Source organism: Erithacus rubecula (assembly GCF_903797595.1).
Source record: "Erithacus rubecula genome assembly, chromosome: 3".
NCBI classification, from domain to species: domain Eukaryota; kingdom Metazoa; phylum Chordata; class Aves; order Passeriformes; family Muscicapidae; genus Erithacus; species Erithacus rubecula.
The window spans coordinates 31,525,102-31,545,267 of NC_136689.1; the positions used below are offsets into that span (position 1 = coordinate 31,525,102).

The 20,166-nt window shown below is 35.5% G+C and overlaps 1 protein-coding gene across 3 annotated transcripts in view; it reads left to right on the forward strand.

Annotated features, from left to right (window-relative positions):
- DGKB (diacylglycerol kinase beta) overlaps positions 1-20,166 on the forward strand; it is a 326,673-nt gene that overhangs the window by 138,420 nt on the left and 168,087 nt on the right. For all 3 annotated transcript variants that reach the window (XM_079302918.1, XM_079302917.1, XM_079302919.1), the window contains one exon: positions 1,756-1,916. In XM_079302918.1, the coding sequence (XP_079159044.1) occupies positions 1,756-1,916 (161 nt within the window). The remainder of the gene's footprint in view (positions 1-1,755; positions 1,917-20,166) is intronic.

Consider the following 20,166-nt stretch of genomic DNA (forward strand, 5'->3'; position numbering starts at 1 on the left):
TCGTAGCCAGGTCTGTTCCAGATCTTGGTTGTTTCAGTTGAGATGTTTTGTATTTGGAACTTGGTTGTTTTATTTGGAACTTCTCAGCCTTTGCAGATATCTTACTTCTTCTGTCTCATCAGTTTCCTTTCCAAATGTCTGCCTTGTTGCCAGATATTCTTTAGCAAATTCTCAGTAGTTTTCATGCTATAGCACTTCGTTAACCATAATGTTCTGTCAAATCATTCCAGAACCTCCTTTATTTTTTCTGTCACAACTGTAGATTGTTCACATTCTCATAGTCTTCAGGGGAAAAAAGGAAAACAAATGAGAAAAAACCCGTTTCAATCAGCCTTGCTTAACTTTCTGAATTGTTCATAGAGCCATAGAATAACTGAAAGAGGTCATAGGAAGTCACTAGTCTAATCTGCTGTTCTAAGGAGAGTCAACCATGAGAACATTTAATTACACTAGTTGGGACCTGTCCCTACCTTCACTTTTATTTATGTTCTGTATCTTAAGTAATTCCATTTGCACTAAAGTAGAAAAAAAAAAAAATAGGGAAATATTCTGTGTTTCATCATTCTTTGCCCAGTTGCTTTATGGTAAACTACACCATAATACAGATTTTCTGGAACTTGCTTAGATGGGAGAGGAAACAGGGATTTCAGAAAGTAAATTGCTGGTGAGGGATCTCAAGAATGCAGAGAAATAGAATTGTGCATGCTGCTATCATGTGGTGGTTAGCAGTAACTAGAAAAAGTGTGCTAGGCAACCATAAACAAATACACCAGCATGGGTTTTTGAGTGGCTTGCCCTTCTAAAGCTGTTAATAACACTGGCAGCATATATTGCTTGAATAGGAATCTTGTTTTTTCTGCTTTGAAGAAGGACTGAATCTCCAGATCTTAGCTACCTATTACAAAGTCATTTGTTCTGAATAATATTTAGAGTTGATAATGTCACTTAGTAAAATTCCCAGTTTTTCTTCGTGCACATGTATATTATATATACTCACAAGTGCATAAACAAGTTTTCTACTTTGTTTAGTGAATGTCATGTGAGTGCTTATTTCCAACTAAGTTCTCTCTACAAAGCAGGATGAGGCTCATGAAGAAACTGTTGAAATAAGCAAAAATGTTACTTTTGCTGATAAAGCTATTAGCTATGGATTTGAAATTTTGGATTTGTTGTGATAAACCAGGTGGAAACAATCCATGAAAATTAGTAGATAGCTTTTGACTGTTCAGTCTCTTCTCAGGCAAAGCAGCAATATGTCTCTGTTCCATAAATTTTGAAATCAAATTAATTTAAATATTAAGATTAATTTCTCATCAAGAACATTTTCTTAGCTTTATGGATAATTTGGAAAATTTAAGAGATTGGCAAATTTTGAAGACCTAATTATTTTCTTCATCACAAATTTGATGTCCATTGAAATCTGTAGAATTATGCTAAATTTACCAGCTAATTATCCTGGCATTTGTACTTCTTTTAATGACAAGTGCTGGAAAATTGTCAATACAAGCACAATCCTGCCTTTAAGGTCTTATTTTGCATTGCTTTCATTTTTCCAGTCATAGAATCATAGAATATTTTGAGTTGGAAGGAAGCTTTAAAGGTTAGGTAAGTAGTCCAACCCTCCCTGCAATGAGCAGGGGCATCTTCAATTTGATCAGATTGTTCAGAGTCCTGATCCAGCCATCTAGAAGGAGAAAGAAAATGTAATGAAACTTCATTATGCTTGATCAAATAACATGTTTTATGTTTTGCTAGGGTATGAAGGTGAGAATTTGATGAAGATCTTAAAAGACATTGAGAATAGCTCAGAGATTTTACTGGACAGGTGGAAATTCGAAGTAATACCCAATGATAAAGATGAGAAAGGAGACCCAGTGCCTTACAACATCATCAATAACTACTTTTCTATTGGCGTGGTAAGACTTGTGCTTATCCTTAAGTGATTTTCTGTTTTGAATAAATATTTGCATCGCATGCCTTCAAATGAAGAACTGTTGGCTAGAGATCATTTATAATGTTGTTTTGCTAGTGAAATGAATACATAGATGACTGACAGCAATTTGCATAAATTTACTTCCTCACATTCAAACCTGAATTATTTTTCAGGACCTTCTACCTTCCCATTTGTAAAGAAGATATTTGTGTTGTTCTTAATGGTTTATGAGTGCCTATAATACTAAATTTATATTGTCATTTTGAAGGTCCTACAAAAATATAAAGGAAAAACTAATCACTTAATAAGAACTCTTAAGTAACATTTTCCATTGGTATTCACATAGTCAAAACTGTTTAAAGGAACAGTTACATTCTTTGTTTCTTCAGGGCAGTTTTAAATAATAAAACAGTAATACAAAAAGCAAAGCCCTGCATGTATCTGCTTGGTTCTGCCTTGTAGGGAAGTGAAATTCACTTTAAATTTACAGTTTGAATTAATTAGAAGGAAAAGGGGTTTAAGCAGCTCTTCACGTCTGAGGAAATGTATCTCTGGTTTGTGCTTCTCTGTGGTTTTCTATGTGCTATCTGCGCTTCTTAATATTAGCAGAATTTTTTTATTCTTGAATATGATTTGTTGTTAATTTCCAATACTACTCTGAAAAGCTGTTACTTCATACCTCATTTGGGTTTTTCCAAGGTGATTCTTCCTGCTTGCATCCAGAAATCTACACTTGATTGAATTACTCTCTCTCCTAATTTTTGCAGTTTCTCCAATGCACTGTGAAAATTAATGGTGACCTACAACATATTGCACATTGCCTCATAGATTCTTGCCAAATAATAAGCACAGTCTCTAATCCAACATGGATAGAAATGGCTGTATGAACTTTGCAATGGTATGGCAGAAAGTGAACTTAATAACTATCAATTGAAATGTACGTTTAGAAAGGATGGGAAAGTAAAACAGAATAAAATTGGCCTTGACATGGGGCTCTTGATATTTTAGGGCCATAATTCAGGTGGGAAGGGATTGCAGAAAGTCATTAGTTCTAAACAGAGAAGATCACATTGCTCAGGGCATTATCCATTTACATATTAAAAGCCCCCAAGGATGGCACAACCTCTTTGGGCAACCTGTTGTGGTGCTTGACTGTCCTTATGATGAAAGTGGGTTTTTCTACATCCTGTCTGAATCTCTCATTTCAATATAAACTATCTGTCTCTCATTCTCTTGTCATATGTGCTGCTCTGGTTTTGTGCTCTTGATACCTCCTCATAGATACTCACAGTCTGCTATTAGACCTCTCTGGAGCTGCCCTCTTACCTGGGAATCACCTTATCTAGTCAAGTCTTTTTTTGAAAAATCTCTCCAGCAATCAAGACCATAATATCCCAAGCTAGATATAAGAATGGGATAGCCAATATTCAAAATCTTGCTGAAGTTGAGCATGACATCCCTTGCTCTCTCCTCATCTACAAATCTAGTTGTGTTATCATAGGTACCAATCAGAAAGCAATTTACCATTTGGAAGGAAAATGATACACCAAGTTGAAAGGAATGTTGGAGACAGTAGCATATGTATGTAAAAGGTTGATTAGTATGTTCAAGCTAAGCAAGTGTTTTTTATCTATGGTAGTCTCAAAGCTCTGATATGTACATAAAAACCTGTTCTGTGTCCAAGTACAGAGGAAAGGTAAGAAACAAACTGAGATTTGTATGTAACAAACTGTGAATGAATATGGGTAATGTTCAACCTGATGGAAACAAAAAGCATGGAAGGACTAGAAAAAGTGGACGTCAAGCTGCATGTCTGTTTCAAAGCAGGAGCTAAAAACATCTAAGAGCAATGTAGAATAAGATAAAGATTTTTCAATTGCTCACATCCATCATTCTGTCAGGATGGCAAGATACCAGGAGAGAAGTTCCATCTGCTTCCTGATAATACTGGAGTCACTGATACAAGCTAACTATCCAAGAAAAGTGTGCATTAAAGTAGTCATATCATATTTGCTTTAAAAAACAAAGATACCACCATCCCAATGAAAACCAAACAAAAAAATACTCTTCAGGAATATAGTAGGGTCATCTTAAAATGAAAGCTTGTCTTGGAAAGTCAGAGTTTTGGGGAACTGGACAAACATAGCTGGTAGTATTAGAGGAGTCATGGTAGAGATGAGAAACATCAGGCCAACTGTCTGACAGTGGCAAGTTCAATTAATGATCTACATTAGAGAAAATAAAAGTTATTTTCCCCATAAGCTACCCAACCAGCTTTAATAGTCACACATCCATGTACTAGGTTGATATTATCCCAGTGATCATCAAAGACAGAGTTCAGTAATGTCAGGTTTTTTGGGTTTTTTTACTACAGACTGTGTTCTTGGACTTGCAATGCATTTCTGCAGTTGCTGCAGTACAGGAATTTGTAGTATTGAAATTGTCACTTCATTTAGCCAACAACCAACATGCTGTTGTTATAATCAGAGGGACTGTGTGTGTGTAGACAGAGTATTTCATTGGACATAACTATTTGTCATGGTTAGTCTTTTTCCTATAGATCAAACAGTCTAACGTTGCTGCTTTCTTTAAGTACACAGCTGCTTACCATTAATGGTGGCTCATAGTGTACAAGGACATCTGAAGGACAGGTGCTTCAGATAAGCCTGTGTGTGTAACACTCCTGATTTATCTTATCCTAGCTGGTTTTTTTGTATCTATATCTCATGCCTGTAAAAACAAACAAAAAACCAAACAAAACAAAAAAATCAAAAAGCCAACACTTCTCTAATCTAATGCTGTCTTAGAACAGTGAAATATTTTCATTAAATCAGCTGTAATTCTTCAATTCAATGCTTGAAATTGCCCCCAAGGTAAAGCCTCAAAATAACACCCAAGCAAACAAAATAATCCTCAGAGTAAGTTGCAATATACTCATGACTCTATGCCTTACTCAAGAAGAGGAGAAAAGTGGATAATGATGGCCTAAAAAATAAACCCTATCTTTGCAAACAATTGCTCTCAAGTCTACTCTCAGATCATATCTGGATTGAGCCATTTTCTTCAGTGATGCAGTTGTAGTAAAGCATAAATGTGCATTATTAATTATGAAATGGATAGGCCTATATTCTATTCACAATAAATGTACTCAATTCAAGTACACACAAAGCCAGATAAACATAGAAGATAGTGAAATAATCATGTGCTGGTTGAGACCTGAGCAGCAGCCATGGAAGATAAGTGACCAACAAACGGTGAGACAAACTCTTGCATAAAACAAAAATAGGAAATCAGCTTGAGAACATTGTTACTTTGAGAAAGACTTCCAAGTGCACTGTTAGGAAACTGTGTAATGGCATGGCCAAAAATTTTGCATAGTGATAACGTGTGAAGAAAGAGTTCTTTTAAGCTTAAGGTTAAGTAGCTTGGTTGTCAAGTAATATGCTATTGATACTAATCACTGAAAAGGGTATGATTGTCAAGGCTGTCTTTTACTGGGAAGTTTTTAAGGAATTTCAAACATGTAGGGAAGTTATATTGCTTATTTTTAGTGCTTCTCAAATTATTGTCTCAAAGTGAGACAAAATGGGTATTTTGATAATGGAAGTAATGCCTCATTAAATGTTCCATTTTGATTAAACATTATAAACCTTGGCTTCCACTAAATGCTTTGTTGGAAAAGAGCATGTGGAAGGGGAAAGAAGGCATCTTACTTACTTAGGGGTAGGAATGTGTGAGAGAGCACAATACCTCTCTGCTTTTTGTGCTTTCTCTTCCAGTTGGATATTTAAGAGAAACGATGAAATAGTGCAAAAACTATAGTGAAGTTCTTCTAAAAAATACCTCATTGCTATTTGGTATCTCACAATTAATAATTATTATTCCTGAAGATAGATGAGTTTATCAGAGGCTCCTTGATTGGAGCAAATAGCTGTAGGCCAAACCAATGGCACAGTTGTAGTCACCTGAGAACCAGCATTGCTGGACCATGATTTTTTTGCATTTTTATGTAAACTGCTTGAAAATATTATGTAAAAAACAATTATTGAACTCAGATAATGGCTTATCTCAAAAAAGGTAACAATTTTTAAACCAAACGACTGTTTCCCATTGACTTTTCTGTTAGTTACTAATAGCTCTTTTTATTGTTTTCCATTTTGTGGGTAATAATGCTGAAAGAAATTATGAATAGATGTTAGGATGTGAGTCCTAAAGTAGGCTTTCCAGAAGCAAGCATAATTTTGAATTTACTGTTCTGCCACTGAATTAGTGTAGAGTTTAGACTTTATGGAGCCAAAATTAGGTCAACATGAATCAGTACTGAAGATCTTTAACCGTAAACATTTTCTTTCTGGTTTGTTGGGGGTTTTTTGCCTTTTAAATAAATCATAAATTTATCTGATGTTAATATAAGATAAAATGTTATCAATGCTGTTTAACTATCACTTGAATTTCAAGAATATCAACTGCATTGGGTATTGCAGAACATATGCTACTAAACCCTTGTAATTCTGAAATTAGACTGTTGGAGTATCATAAACTGAACTTGCAAACATCTGCATTGTCTTTTAGTCCAAGTTTGTGTAAAAAAACATATTACTGAGCTAGATTTTAAGGAAACTTAAGTAAAGTGTGGCACAGAGCAACTTTCCCTATGTTAAGATAGTAAATATCAATCTAAAATGAAAGCAGTTCTCACTGGTGTTTGGGCAGTATTCAAGGTGTTAGAATAAAACAAATTATATGGTACTTACTGGTATTTACAGAAGGCAGTCCTAAAGATTATATTAGTAATCACTGTATATCCTTGTGTTCAACTGGAAATATTCAGTATGAATGACTGCTTAGGTAATACTCTGACTTTTATTTCTATTTTCTTCCTCTAGACCAGATTTCATTAAAATTTTGAACTTTTGTTTTTGACCAAGTTATATAGCTGTTATATGTGCAAGGAACATACATATTCTCTCTGTTCACACTTAAGTGATTGCCTAATGTTCTGACTAGGAGGACTAGCAAGGGCTTTTGTCCCTTAGGAAACCAGCAGAATCCCTTAGAGGCTTATATTCTTCGTAGATCCAGAATTGCTTCTCACTTGTCTACACTATTCACCTGAATGCACGCTTTTGGAAAAGCCTTGGGATTTTTACTATTGGTACTCTTATCTACAGACGCTAGAGTCATTGTCAGCAGAATCAAGTTCCTTGGGAAGCTTAAAGCTGAAGCTGATCTAATTCAGATTATTTCATTTGAACAAGATACTTATGATATGGAAAACATCTTATCTGTCTGCTTACTGATACAGGATTTAAATAAGAATCTTCCAGTCTCCTTACTGCTGAAATTTTGAATACATGTGCAAACACATACACAAGAACATATTGGAGGGAAAAGTGCTCTAGGACAGCAATTAAGACAGTAACCTGGAAAAAACTGGTATATCCAGATTCGTGTTCCATCTGTTGTTTTTGTCCATTTGATTCACTTGTACATGGAAATTCAGAAACTTACATTACACTGAGTGACTTCTTTTCTACAATCAATAGGTAAAAAATTTTAATGCTAAATCAGAATTTATGGAAGTAGAACCCCTCAGTCTTTCATTCAGTCTTTACAATGTGTGATAATTGATTTCATTGCAATATGGTGATATTCTCACTTGGATGATCTACAACAAAAATATTTTTTGCAAGTGTTTTTGAGTTAAAGATAACTGAATGTGCCTGGAAATGTTCTGTAAGTTCTTTTAGAAACGAGTCAGTATTATATGCTGGATTAATAAAAAATAGCAGTTATCACATAGAGGGGAAATTTCATTAATACCACTAAGTAATGCTACAAATCTGAAGAATTATTATCATAAAGTAGTAAAGTTCTATGACAAAGACAAGTGTACTTTTATGACACCTAATATGTTACTATCCAAATACACTATCAAATAGATATTTGGAAGCTCATGATTTAATATTCTTCAACCTTAACTAGTCACTAAAAGCCTCTTATTCTGCCAGTAGGGAAAAAATATGACTTCTTAATTCTCATAATCATAAATTTGAACTTGTTGTGAGTCTGCTTCCCTATCACTATACTTTAAGTCGTCAACCTACACTTTCATTATAACTTCTTATTTTATTTTTTTTTTAATTTTTTTCAAGACTGGAAAAAAAAAAAGTGAGAAAAATCTTACATAGAAACCATATTTTTGGTTTTCTTAAGAAAGGACTTTCATCAGCATCAACAGAAATTTTGACTACCAGAATTTTAAGTCTCAAATACCAGAGTCTCCAGAGTCTTAGGTGTAGTTGTTCCTTTAATTGACTATGGAATCCCATATTCTTGTATTTTTTATGTTACTTTGTTATCTGTGTTATTTTAGAGTATGTTTATTACTACAAAAAAAAAGTTGGTAATTATTGGATATAATATTTACAGCTGTGAATTAATTTAAGTTTTATGCTGGTCCCATATATTGAAATTTTAAAGCCTCATAGCATTTTGCTCTTCATGGTGGTAAATTTTTTTCTGATTAGGAAAATATCCTAAGGACGTTTGCTGATTCAATGCAGAATTTAAGTGCATGCACATCTTAACACTGATGCAATGTGACATTTAAGTATGTGTTTAAACTTTCCTGATCTAATGAAGCAGTTAAATACTTGGGTAACTTTTTAAGCGTTTTTTGCATTTTGACTAATATGACTGGAAAAATGCACATGTTGAATTCTGGACATTTGGTATAAATGGATTAATTATTCAAGTGGGATTTTTAGGTATACCGAACTAAAAATGATGTTTAGTGGTTTGCTGAACTAATATGAACATAAACACATGCCTAAGTGATTTTTTGAATCCTAATCATCACTTTGAATGTGCTAATGGAATGCTGTGATATATTGCATTATTTCTGTGCCAAGGAGGGAAAGAACACTTCCCAGTAAGCAGTATCATTACTTTGTAATCCAAAACACTTTTTTTTTTTCCTGCAAAAAAGATTTAAGAAAATTAACAATCAAATTAATGCAAATGTAATGTTAGAAGATCTATATTGATATTGGGCTTCTCATAGCCTCAGTCATGTAGCCAAATCTGTTAAAATGGTTGCTATATGTGTGGGGAGAACTCTGCTCTCTTTCAGAAGGAGCATGTTCAGAACACTTTAATCCCAGATTTGAAATAGTGTTATTTCGAGGAGTCATTGATAGTTCAGTGTATCATCTTGTTTAATTTCCTCACATTGCTAATTTTTGCAAATTAGTTATTCTTACAGCTTTTGCTACTTGCATGTTTGAATCTTCTTTACTCTTTTCAGCTCTAGTGCTGGAATATTGAAATTCTTCTACAGAAATTTTTGGATATAATATATGGCAAATATGATGATGTAGGGTTTTTTGTTGCAGGTGGTTTTTTTTTTTCACATGGCAGAAAGCCACAGGCATATACTGCATGCCACGGAAAGCTGGATCTGTAGAATAATTCATAAATATGAAGTGACAGGAGACACTTTGCAGGTTTCCTCTCAGTGATGTGCTGCCATGTTTCCCTGGATATGGAGAATGCAAAATCCATAAATAAGATGTACTTGGTCTTAGAGTTGGTAATATCTATAGTGCAACACTGCTGGTGGTGTTTCCTGTTAAGTAGTTTCTTTCTGCCATTTCTAAATCCCACTTGCCATCATATTATTCTACCATTCATAATATGTATGAATTCCTAATGTTGGGGCACCCTAGCACGAGAGTTACACTGTACTATGTGGAATGTGGGGGGTACCTTTGTGCAGAGAATTAAAGTTTTCTAGCTTACTCTACTGTGTAATGAGTCTTACTGCTACAAAAAAAAGACGATTTCTTGAGTTACTGTTTCTTTTATTTCGTATAAGTGTAAAGAAATTCAAAGAATTTAGATTGTTCTTCCTATTTGGTTGGCCATTTATTTATTTTTATTTTAATGCTAAATTTAGACCAGCATATGCTGTAACTTTCTGAAAATATTTGCATATATCAAATAACTTTATTAAGACCAGTGTGTGTGATTTCCCTTACAGCACGGTAAGAATACCTAGGTTTGTGCTGAACTCACTCTGGGCTTTGTTAGTTTCAGTGAAAATACAATTCTGTGGGTTATATTTAAAGTAGCAACTAATTTTGCTCAGTAGGAGTGTAGCAATTGATGCTGAATTCCTTCTGTCTGCAAAATATGTAGTTTGGGAATCTGAATTCAAACTGGACATAGTCTGTTCCCCTGCTATGAGCTGTCCTAAACCTGCTTGTCCTAAAGTGACCTAAATGGCTGGTCATTGGTTTGGCCTGTGTGTCCTCATGATATAGAAGGACCACGCTGGCCACACTAAACATGTTATCTTTTAAAGATTCCTGGCTGACATGCACCAGTCTTTGCTTCAGAGAGAATCACAGGAAGTAGGAATTATTCACTAAAAAATGTGATTGTTTCTCTACAGTTTCGCAATGAATCTGGAAAAGTCAAAGAGGTGTATGGTGTGTCTAACTTTGGCTTACCATTTTCCTCTTCTTTCCCATGTAGACTTTTTCTTTTGTCATTTTAGGTATTTGAGACTCATTTAACTTTTCATCATGTGGTGAGAAAAAGGCTGAACACCTTGAACTAAGAAAGGCTCCCTTGTTTTAGATTTATGAGTATCTCATGCACTTGCTAGTTCTTCCAGCCAATTCCTGACATAAAATTATTCCTCTGGCGTGGAGTCAAAGGCTAGAAAGTGGCTTGTTTCCCTTAGTCAGTAAAAATTTTGAGAAAAATCATAGGGAGGGGTTTTGGCAGTTACCTGTATCCTTCTGTTTAATTTATAAGAGATTTGTAAAGTAGAACAATTTCTAGTATTGGGAAGATGTTACATTTCATCTATGTCAAATTTGGGAAAGCTAGGTATTGAATAAAATGCAATGAGGCATAAGTTTACTAAGTAGATATTTAAAAAGATATTTTTTGAGACGAAATGCAGTAAAATGAAACTTGCAGTCCTCTGGCGTTTTGTCATTGCATACCCTAGCTAGCAGAGATTTTGAGTCTTGTTCAGGGATTTTTCTGGCTTTTTTTTTTTTTCTTTTTTGTTGTTGCTTTTGTTGTTTTGGGCATGTGGTGCATTTGTTTTCTTAAAGGAAGGGTCTGCAGAGCAGCCTCATCAATAGCTATGGTTACAAGTGACAGTTCTAAATGAGAGAATGTACCTAAAGACATAATTAATTTGCAGTGAGCATGGAACATCTCCTTAGCTAAATGCAACTAAATCAGCTACACAGTGTGTAATTAACTTACAAGTATATTAGTCCTACTACAGTATTATTCATTATATATGTAAGTTATTATTTTCTCCATATGAAATTTGTAATATGCTAAGTAATGATTAAGAGTTCATTATAGTGTTTTTTCATATTATCATAATATAATTGTGATGTATATTCATCTTATTAATGCTGTTCTTCCTACTTGTTCTTAAAAGAAATGTCAAGGATGTCAGGAAAACATGATGTGGGATTTTTTTCACACACACTAAGAAGCATCTATATTCATATGATATTGAAATTTTGGTCTTTGTCTAGATTTTGTAATTCTACTTGTTAGTGATGACAGGAATGTATCAAGGAAAGGTAGAAGCCAACAAGACTTTATGTTGAAATCAGAAGTAAGGTGAGTAAGTTTTAGAGTTGGTCATAAGACTAATTCAGAGTTTAAAGCAGGAAGAAGAACTGAGGGAATTGCTTGAATTAAAAAGGCATTGATTTTTAAGACATGTGAGGGTAGCTATGGAAGTAAGTTGACTCTAGGAAAGATTTATAAGTTATGCAAATTGTACAGAACATAAGGTGGGCTGTGTGTACACTGATACCTTCCCCTGGCTAAGATGAAAGACATATGTCTCTGTGTATACAGGTAGAACTATGTGAAAATAGCTCAGATTTAAATTGTAATCATTCTGTTTTCACGTGAGAGTTAATCCTGATAAATGTAAACAAGTTTATGTAAATTAGTTGCTTTACCAACTTCTCCCTGACAACATCATTTACTTTTTTGCCATGCCATTAAAGATCCTGTCTCAGAACTTTACTTCCAGAGGTCTGCCAGATTCCATCTGGGTCTTCTCAGACTGCATGTGTGTAGCTGAGAGGGACCAAAGAAATCATAATCATGCTGCCTCAAGTGCCCTTTGAGGACATAAAGTACAGTTATTTCTGAGAGCACATATAAAACCCAGTCTATTACAGGTAGCCAAGAGGGAGATCCAATTTATAGGCATTTTAGATAAAATTAAATTTATCGATATTTAATTATGTACATTTAAGAAATAAATTCATAATTAATTGCTTGGAATTACTTATTGATTAGCAAATTAGGAGTATGATGGTCATTGAAAATTTTTTCCTCTGTCCTATAATCCTGATTGTCTTAGTTTAAAAGAACAATCTACCTGTTGATGACATGCAAAATTGCTGTTAGCACTAGGAAATCCCTCTGACATACTGATCCTTTGGGTGCATGTTGAATAGGATTTGATGCTATTTTGGTATGTTTTACATAGTCATTACTGTTGTGTTCTTGATGCTATGAGGTGGCAAGATCAGTCAAAAAAAGAGTTAGAAAGGCATTTTGGACAGAGAGGGATAAAGAGAACAAATAATAAAATATAGAAATCTTAGATTTAAGATAGGCAGCATGGGTGACTTAGAAGAGGAGTTGGATGTGTGAATTGGTTGTTGAATAGGCATGAGGATTTGTTACTTTGTGTCACGGTGTGACTTGAGTTTTGCCGATTTTAATATATTTAATTTCTTTTAGAGATAGGATTTAGGAGCAGAGACAAGGCAGGCTTGAAACTTAAAAGGGTGTAAGAAGAAATTTATTAATAGCACAAAAAGAATTCAGAATAAGATTTCTAGATTATTCCCTCCTCCCTCTTTCTTCATTCCACATTTCTTAGCAACAACATACAGAAAACACTTAAGTCATTTATCTGCTTAAACAATCATTTCATTTCACTCTAGAGAGAAAAGTTCCTCTTTTGGTTTAGGTTTAGGGGTGTCTCACTTTCACAATTTACATCCGCCCAGGAAATACTGCAGATTATGACTCTCCTCTCATTTCCACAGTCCTTCCAGAGCTGTGCTATGGGTTATGTTACACACCTGGGGTACGTTTTTTAAAGGCAAGCTGCTGAAAAACAAAATTCTCTTCATCTCTTTTTCTATAAAATGTCTCTGTCCATACTTCCAATCCCAAAACAGAGAGCCCCATTTCCTCAAAGCATAAACCTCCCCAAGTATATTTTACAGTTGAGAGGAATTTTAGTGTAGTCACAGTGGCCCTTATAGCCCACAAAAAAGGTTTTCAGCTGCTTATCAGTTGCATCTTTTCAATCTCTTCCCATCAGGAGCTTTATCTTCATTCTGCTGACTTCTGTAGACTCCATCCTTTATTTCTTCTCATCCAGGGGAGCTCAGGAGATCGAGAATCTTATCCAGGCATTAAAAGGGTAAAAGTTGCATCCAGGACATGAAAAAGCTGAGCCAGGCCATTGCTGGAAAAACTCTGAGCCGTGTGGTCATCTGGGGTCTCTCCTCTCAGAACGGGGGTGGCTTTGTTGGCTCCCCTATTCCCTACTCGGCCATGGCACGTGGAGAGGGGAGCCGGAGCCGAGCAGGAGCGGAGCCAAGCCGAGCAGAGCTGGGGTTGGGGTCGGGGGGCTGGGAGCTGTGCTGGGGCTGGAGTTGGGGTCTGGGAGCTGTGCTGGGGCAGAGGTCAGGGTCTGGGGGCTGAGCCTGAGCCCAAGGCTGGGCTGGGGTGCCAGGCCGAGCCCCGCAGAGCCGGGGCTGGGGGCCCAGCGCCAGGGCTGGAGCCCCAAACCTTGCTGCTTGCCTCCCCACTGGAAGACAAAAGAGAGCAATTTAGATTTTTCCAAAGTGATGTGTGTAAGCAAAATAACATTTTAATTGTTTTCTTGGGCTGTCAGCTATGAAATCAGCTCTCTGATTGGTCCCTGCAGTGCACAGGGGGAGCTCCCAGAGAGGGGCAGCCCTCCTGTTCCCAGGCCTGGCTCCATCCATCCCCCCTTCCATGTGAAACCAGCACACTTTGTCATCCACCACACAGTCATATGTGCATATATAACTGCAATATTGAGGCCAGATAGAGATTCTTCTTTAAGACATTCAAGAAATGTGATTTAGGAAGCAGTTTGCAGTTTGGGGAAACTTGCAAATATACATACATACATACATACATACATACATACATATATCTATGTACATATATATATTTATGAGACTATCTCATGTCTCAAAATAAGTTAAAATAGCAATAGTATATCAGACATTTAAATTATTTGCAGTATTGAATTTATTGTGTAGGTTATCCTTGGGGAAATATTTAAAATTTTAGATTCCTAGAGTTGTGTGTTGTTTAGTGTTATTTACATATCTGGAGAGTTGAGAGCTTACTTGATATTCCTGTGGTACAGAAATATTCTTTATATCTCCAGATCTGCATGTTTTCTATTTTGATGGCAAAGTCCCAAAAGAAATATGATTTAACTAAACTGAAAATGGGTGGATTTAGCCAAGAAACACTTAGTCTTGTGTTACCATCTGAACCAGGTGGAACTAGAAACAAATTACTGAACATAAGTTATTCCGTGTCCTTACTGGAACAATTTGTACTAAAGAGCCTCTACAGACACAGCACACAAGGAACTCCATTCACTATTTGTGATTTTACAGCTTCTTCACTTAAGCGGGAACTCTGAGGGTATAACATAGCATATTCTTTATTTCGGTGGCAATCCCAAGACTACTTAAGCTTATAAAATGCCAAAGAATGGGTCAGAATTGTTGCTCTTATGGTGTCCTTTTAAGTTACTGGTGACATCACCAAGCTGAAGGGACTGATGTGGCACTGAGGAGCAAGAGCTCTCCAGAGCATCCTGCTAAGCAGTCTCCCCACAGGCAATAATTCCCACTCAGATGCCTGGAGGCACATGGACAGCACAGCATGCACCCACTTGCAGCTGCACCTTACTTTAGCACCACCACACCTCATGCACGCTCTTCAATAACTGTAGAGTAGACAGAGCACCTTTCCAGGGCAGCTTGTGGTACCATCCTGGTGATAAGACTTCTGTCTGGAAGGCTTTCCTTCAGCTGCTGGATTGTCTGTTCACTTTCTTCACTTTTCTACTCTGGCTTTTCATGTTTCCCTTTTCACTGTGCTCTGTAACTCTTGATGTTATATTTTATAACTCATGTTGCACCAGGATAAGTTTAGATTGGATATTAGGAAAAATTTCTTCACTGTGCAAAGTGAACTGTAGTCAGGCATTGGAATAGCTGCCCAGGGAAGGGGTGGAATCACCATGCCTGGAAGTGTTAAAAAATGTGTGGTTGTGACACTTTAAGGGACATGATTTAGAATATGGCAGTGGATTGGACTTGATGATCTTAGAGGTCTTTTCCAACTTAGATGATTCTATGATATGAGAGAATCATCAGTATTGGCACCAGTCACTTCAGAGCTGCTCATGGTGCTAGCCATTCTCAGTTTCTCTCTTGAGCTATTATCTTAAAAATTCTTTGCCATGTTTATCTTATATTTTAAAAAAAATTAATCTTTCTTGCATGATATTGAATTACTTCTTTCGTAGAAGTATCCTTGCATTCAAACAGATCAGATAATCCAGAATGTTGAAGGAAATAAAAGGCACAAGTCTTGGTATTATCTGGAGAAGCAGATGCAAATTGGGATTTTCTGGACTTTCATGCAGCTGGTATTTAGGAACAGCAAGATGCACAGATTATATGGATCCAGGTTTACTAATCTTGGTCAAATGGAGAAAAAAACCCTGAACTTCGTAAAGCACATAGACTGGGAATGCAATTCTGATGCATATAGGGCTTGTCTAAATTACTGCAGTATTTTCTTTCCATAGCAAATGGCAGGAAAAAGATCTACTACCTTGCATTTGTAAAATTCTGTAGTTGGTGACTAAATAATTTCTATTGGTATTCTTCCCCCTTGGGGAAACTCCATGTCAAAGGAGGTGATGTCAGCTGTTCACTGATGTGTCTCTTTGTTTGAAAATATTGTCTCTAACCTGGCACATGAAACTAATTTATCACCTACCTGAAATATCCAACCACATTCCCTTCTGTTAGGATTACAAGGAAGGAAGCATCTTTACTTTTGAAAGAGCAGTGGCTGAAGAATCTTCAGGGAAGTGAATATACCCTGTCATAAGCATTGATGCTGGGGTAGAAATTGGGTAATAATGAAAATGCCAGCCCTCTGGGTTTCTAATTTCCTCTCTTGATTTCAGTGAGAGTTTCAATATGGTGGTGATTTTTACTTTGTTCTGCACTGTGTATGCTTTGAAACTGAGAGGAAGAAAGGCTATGCCAGTGTGTAGGAAACACTGCAGCAGGAAGGTTTTATGATAGTTCTTCAGGAAGATAAATATAAGTTCAAATACTGACTGTTTTCTGCTCTCTTAGCAAAATGACTCTGGAAAAAATATGAATTGAAAGAATTAAAATGGGAGTCTAATAAGAAAAAAGTAATTTTCTGTGATCATTTTTGAACTTATTAATAAGCACAGCCTTAGTTAAATGACATTTCTCTTCTTAGGAGTGTTATTGACATTTTGATATGAGACAGAGAGACCTTTAATGAGATCTCAATCAAAGGTAATATTTATATAATGATACATGAATTCATAAATGCTAGTCAAATAAAAATGCTGTAGCCCATTTTGGCCTTCACCTTATGAAAATCTGTACAGGTCATAGGATGAAAAAGCTCAGTGAATGACGGCTAATACTCTCTCACCTGACTGTCTAATTATTTCTGGCTAATTGTGCACGTTAATGTTTGAAGCTGAACCTTGCAATATAACTTAATCCATCACCCAGAGAAAATGCATGGAAAAAGACTGAAATTTTCTCCATTGCTTAACATATGATCTCCTTAATGTTTGAGTTTATGGCGATTTCTATTCTCATATAAAAAAAGGTAACATTTATGTAAACTGTGTGTTAGCTACCAAAGAAATGTACAGACAAGTAGATAGAGCCTTAAAATTCCTGTTTCATACCATTGTTTTATCGATTGTTTTTTGTTAAAATACCCTGTTTTACTAGCCAAAATCACTAGCCAAAGTCTTTTAAATTTTCTTGTAGCTTCAGAAGGCAAAAGCCTATTAAAAAAACAAGTTGCCCAAGGTCCATCCAACTTGACCTTCAACACTTCCAGGGATAGGGTGTTCAGGAGGCATCTCATAATTTCTTGTGTTTAGCTATTAAGCACAGATAGAACAGCGATGCTATTCTTGTTTTTTTTTGTTAGTCTGCAAGTAATCTGTTCAGTGGATTATCCTTTATATGGGTAAAGGTATTCATTGTGCTGCCTGAGCGTGGCCCCAGAATCAGAGCAGCCTTCTTCATGTGGTACAGTTCTGTGTGTCCAGAGCAGGCCACAGATAGCTTGGGATGCTCACTTACAGCAGCAGGCTTTTTTTCTTCAGTGTACCTTTGTTTTCCCCTGTGTTTATAGCTTAACTCTTAATATTATGTTAATATATAATGCTTAATATGATTCTTTCTTAAGTTATGCCATGTCCAGATATTTGAAAGTGCCTTATAAATTTTGAATTAAAGCTTAAGTTACTTTGTTGCATAATGTACAGCTATATAATCCTTCTGTTCTGACAATTCAAAATCTGAAGAAAATAAATTCCTTAATTTATTTCTTGATGTGTAAAGAAGGAATATTGGGGACTTCTTGTTGTCTAGGTAATGAAGCTTTTGGAGGTGAAATGAAGAGATAGTAAATGAGTTGTAGTTGTATTTTTAAGACAGTTGTCAGTCTTAGTCTAGATTTATCTGCTTTATTGAGAGAGGCTATCAGTGTCTCAAGAGGAAATTTTCATTTTCAGGAATTCTGAAAAGCTCTGGGCCATTTCTGTCTAGTCAAATTTATCTATCTAATTGTAATATTTAATTCTGAAAATTTCTAATTTCATTATACTGCTACCAAATTATTTTCATGTTGTTGTGCATTATTATTTTTTGTTTTCTTTTTATTTATATTTTTGGTGGGTTTTTTGGGGGTTTTTTTTTTTTTTGTTTGTTTGGTTTTTTTTTTTTTTTTGTTTGTTTTTGTTGTTTTGTTTTGTGCTTGGTTTGGTCTTGTTGTTGATGAGTTTTGGGTTTTTGTACTTTAATTTTACAGAATTTCAGGGGGAAAAATACATCCCTGCCAGAAAATTATATGAACAGCAAATAAACATGAGGATGCATATTTCTTAGTTTTCAGACCAGATATAAAATGAAGCTTACAGTGTAAAGCAGCACTTAATCTTTCAGTGCACAATATTAGATATCAGATTTGCCTATATGGCACCAACGTGTTTATGCAAACAAAACCTTAGAAAGTCATGGGGCTAATGAAATCAGCTTCTTGTACCTTTCTGTTGCCACCTTATACCTGCATTTCATAACAAGTTGTCAAAAAATTAATAACTACCTCACCTCATTTCATTTTATAACCCCAGAAGTAAGTACACTTGTTATCACTTGATTTGCAACTACATTCATGTTACTAGTTATCCCTTAAAAATGGCTCTCATGAATAATGAAAATAAATCCCTTTTCTACTCCCATAGCAAGAGGTTTTAAGTGCTACCACCTGGCATCTTAGCGAAAGATCATAATAACCATGTTTTCTTACAATAGTTCATTGAGAGGGTACATGGCAAGAATGAACAAATTTCCACTCTTAGAGCCAAATAACAAGTTCAGTCTCTGCTCAGGCAAAAATTGATATCAGCTTTGCCAGACCAAGACATAGGTGTCTGTTGTTAGAACTATGGTTTATAAAATCTTTATTTTGTCGTAACTGTTTGTGGTTTGTTTGTTCTCTAGAAAGTTTAAAATCAAACTGCTCTTCTTTCCCCAATGTGTATTTGGCCTTCTTTTCCACTTCCTCCATATCTCTGTTTACTCATATCTTCATTTGTCTTCATCCCTTCACTCTTTTTCCCTCTTTAAGGTTGATTCATTTATCCTGTAATGCCCATTTATTACAACACTCTCTCTTTTTAACTCTGTTACTTATCTGTGTGATAGGAATTGTTCCTGCTTAACAAAATCAGTTTCTAATTCCATTTAGCTAAGTAGGTTCAACTGCTTTGTGTGGACATTGAAGCAGTTTAAAAGTGGCTGAAACAGTTTTAGCTTAACCCAATTAGACTAAATCAATTTTGACCACTCTTTAACCACTTTAAAAGCAACCACACAAATGAGTGCATCAATTTTGTCTAAATTAATTTAGATAAATCAGCAGATTTCACATCTGTAATCCCTTAGTATCTCTTTTGAAATTCTTTATCGCTAGATAACAGAGTCCCAGACATTTTCTTTTTGATCCAGTACTCTAATTTCCAGACCAGGCTGATTCTAGAGTACCCCTGAAAATTGTTTCAGATTATCAAATTGCAAAATATAAAATTTTAGAATAGAAATAATGGTTTCAGACAAACTCTGTTTCATTGCACAACACTGTGATTAACTTAATACTAGGGTACAGAATTATTCTTGGAGATCAAATTCACTGTCATTGATTAGTGTACATTTCAGCCTGTCAGAAAGGTTAACAAGGCTTCTTAGATACCAAATATTGGAAATAGTGAGGGCAAATCTCAAGAATAAATTATTTAAAAATGTTATTTTACTCAACCTCAGTCTTTCCTCTCTTCTCATTTCTAGGTGATAATAGCTAATCTTATTAACCAGTCTTAGGGGCTTTCTCTTTTAACCCTTTCAGATAGCTGGGAATGAAGCACAGGACTTAAAGGTAAAAGATTGCGTATCACAGAGCAGCAACACAGAAGCACTAATTTCCCATGTTTAGTAATCACTTCAATAAAAGTTCTTGCTAGAAGAGCAAATATAATCCTTGAATTTCTTCTGAGGGGAGGACTAAGCAAACATAACATGCTTTGGATGCAGTCTTGGTAAATTTGTGCAGCTGTGACATCCATATTTCAAAAAGGCTGTTGAAAGATTCAAGGAAGTTCAGAAAAGTGTGACAAGAGTGGTTCAGAAAGCTTAAGAGCTTTATTGCAGAAGACAGTGAAGAGACAACTTGATCAGTCTAAATGTACCTTAATGGGAAGAAAATACATGGTAGTCAGCAGTCTGTTAAGTGAAGTTCCT